The sequence below is a fragment of the Homalodisca vitripennis genome, chromosome 3 (assembly GCF_021130785.1).
Source record: "Homalodisca vitripennis isolate AUS2020 chromosome 3, UT_GWSS_2.1, whole genome shotgun sequence".
Taxonomy (NCBI): Eukaryota; Metazoa; Arthropoda; class Insecta; order Hemiptera; family Cicadellidae; genus Homalodisca; species Homalodisca vitripennis.
Genome location: NC_060209.1, coordinates 139,284,512 through 139,286,242, shown reverse-complemented (window position 1 = coordinate 139,286,242; position 1,731 = coordinate 139,284,512). Strand labels below are relative to the sequence as shown.

Here is a 1,731-nt window from a genome sequence, read left to right as displayed (position 1 = left end):
ACAAGCGTGTGTATTGGTTAACTTTTGTTAATGTGACTTGTTGTCTGAGTTACCACTGTTTTTTGTGGTGTTGTAAAAAGTGTAAGTGCTTTGTTTTTAGAATAATAGTTATCATGTCGGATAAATGTGGAGTTTGCGTTAAAAAAGTTGTGGCAAATAGTCTGAAAGTACAATGCGTTGATTGCAAAGGCAGATTTCATGGAGCTTGTGCAGGGATGTCAAAGGATGATATTGATTTTATTCAGAAGGAAAATCAAATCTGGAGATGTACACAATGCAGTAGGCTTCGTAGAACAAGTATGCAAGTGGAATCCGAGCTGGAGAAGAGTTCACCAGACATAAGTGACGTCATGAAGCTACTACTCGAGATGAGACAAGAAAACAAAGATCAAACTAAAAACCTTGAACTTGAACTTGGAAAATCCATTGAACTCTGCCATCAAACTATCTCTGAGTTAAGGAAAACTGTGGATTCACAGTCTGAGGCTTTGAACAGGTATAAAGACTTGTATGAACAACTTTTGTCCGAACATAAAAGGCTGCAAATTAAAATTGTTGAGCTGGAAACCCGTCAAGACGAAGCTGAGCAATACTCTAGACTTAATACAATAGAAATCAATGGGATTCCTGAGAATGAAAATGAAAATGTTTTCAGTCTAGTTCAACAAGTCGGAAACAGTCTAAACATACAAGTAAAGGAAGAGATGGTGGATGTCTGCCACAGACTTGGAGGAAAAAGTGGCGAAAGACCCCGAGGCATCGTAGTGAAGTTTACAAGAAGAACAGTCAAGGAAGAGTTTCTGCAAAAAAGGAGAGTCAAGAGAAATCTGAATACGTCTGACATTGGTTTCCCAAGCCCAGCAAGTGTCATCTATGTAAATGAGAGCCTTACTCCTACAAGACGGCGGATATTCAACGAAGTACGATCGATCAAGAAAGAAAAAGGATTCACGTTCGTCTGGATACGGAACGGCAAGATCCTGGTCCGACCATCAGAAGGTGACAAGGTGTCAGCAGTGAGCAACTGGAACGACGTGGAGAAGCTGAGGAAGCTGCCGGCAACAACAGGCTCGCCTCAAGCTCCAGGTAACAACTCCTCACCGACAACAGTACAAACAGTTCATCATGTTCACCTAAATGAATAGTTTAAAAGAAACAAGTTTCAAAAATAGTTTGTTTACTACTATTGATAGTTCAGATTTAATAATAGTACATCAAAACATCCGTAGTTTAAGGTCTAATTTTGACAATTTTTTAGTGTTTCTAGAAAGTTTGAAAAGAAAGCCTGACATTATTATACTAACAGAAATTTGGATAAGTGACAGTGAGGTGGGTCAGTACAATTTGCCTACTTTCTTGTTAAATGTTCAATGTAATAATAAGTACCGTGCGGGGGCGTGGCGGTGTTTGTATCCGACCAATTGAATTGTGTACGTCAGGTTAAAACAACAATGGCGACGGCAGATGTCGTACACCTTCACTTCAAACTTGAACGGGGCATAGCTGTTGATCTTTTAGCAGTTTACAGATTACAGGCGTTCTCAATCAATATGTTTAATGACGAATTTCAAAACACACTAAGCGGTATAAAATCTGAAAATTTTATAGTGAAAGGGGATTTAAATATTAATTTGTTGGATACATCTATTAGAAGTGTAGAGGACTATTTAATTTTAATGGCAAGTCATGGACTCAACTCACTCGTCAATGAACCCACAAGGGTAAATAATC

At 38.6% G+C, this 1,731-nt stretch overlaps 1 protein-coding gene across 1 annotated transcript; it reads left to right on the top strand.

The window, feature by feature from the left end:
• Window positions 1-299: 299 nt before the first annotated feature.
• On the top strand, window positions 300-1,145 carry LOC124358372. The gene has a single exon (XM_046810672.1). It carries the CDS (start codon window positions 300-302, stop codon window positions 1,143-1,145), a length of 846 nt encoding a protein of 281 aa, XP_046666628.1.
• The last annotated feature ends 586 nt before the right edge of the window (window positions 1,146-1,731 follow it).

Excerpts from the sequence above, each read along its gene's own strand:
- LOC124358372 (XM_046810672.1), top strand. The coding sequence starts at position 300 with ATGCAAGTGGAATCCGAGCTGGAGAAGAGTTCACCAGACATAAGTGAC.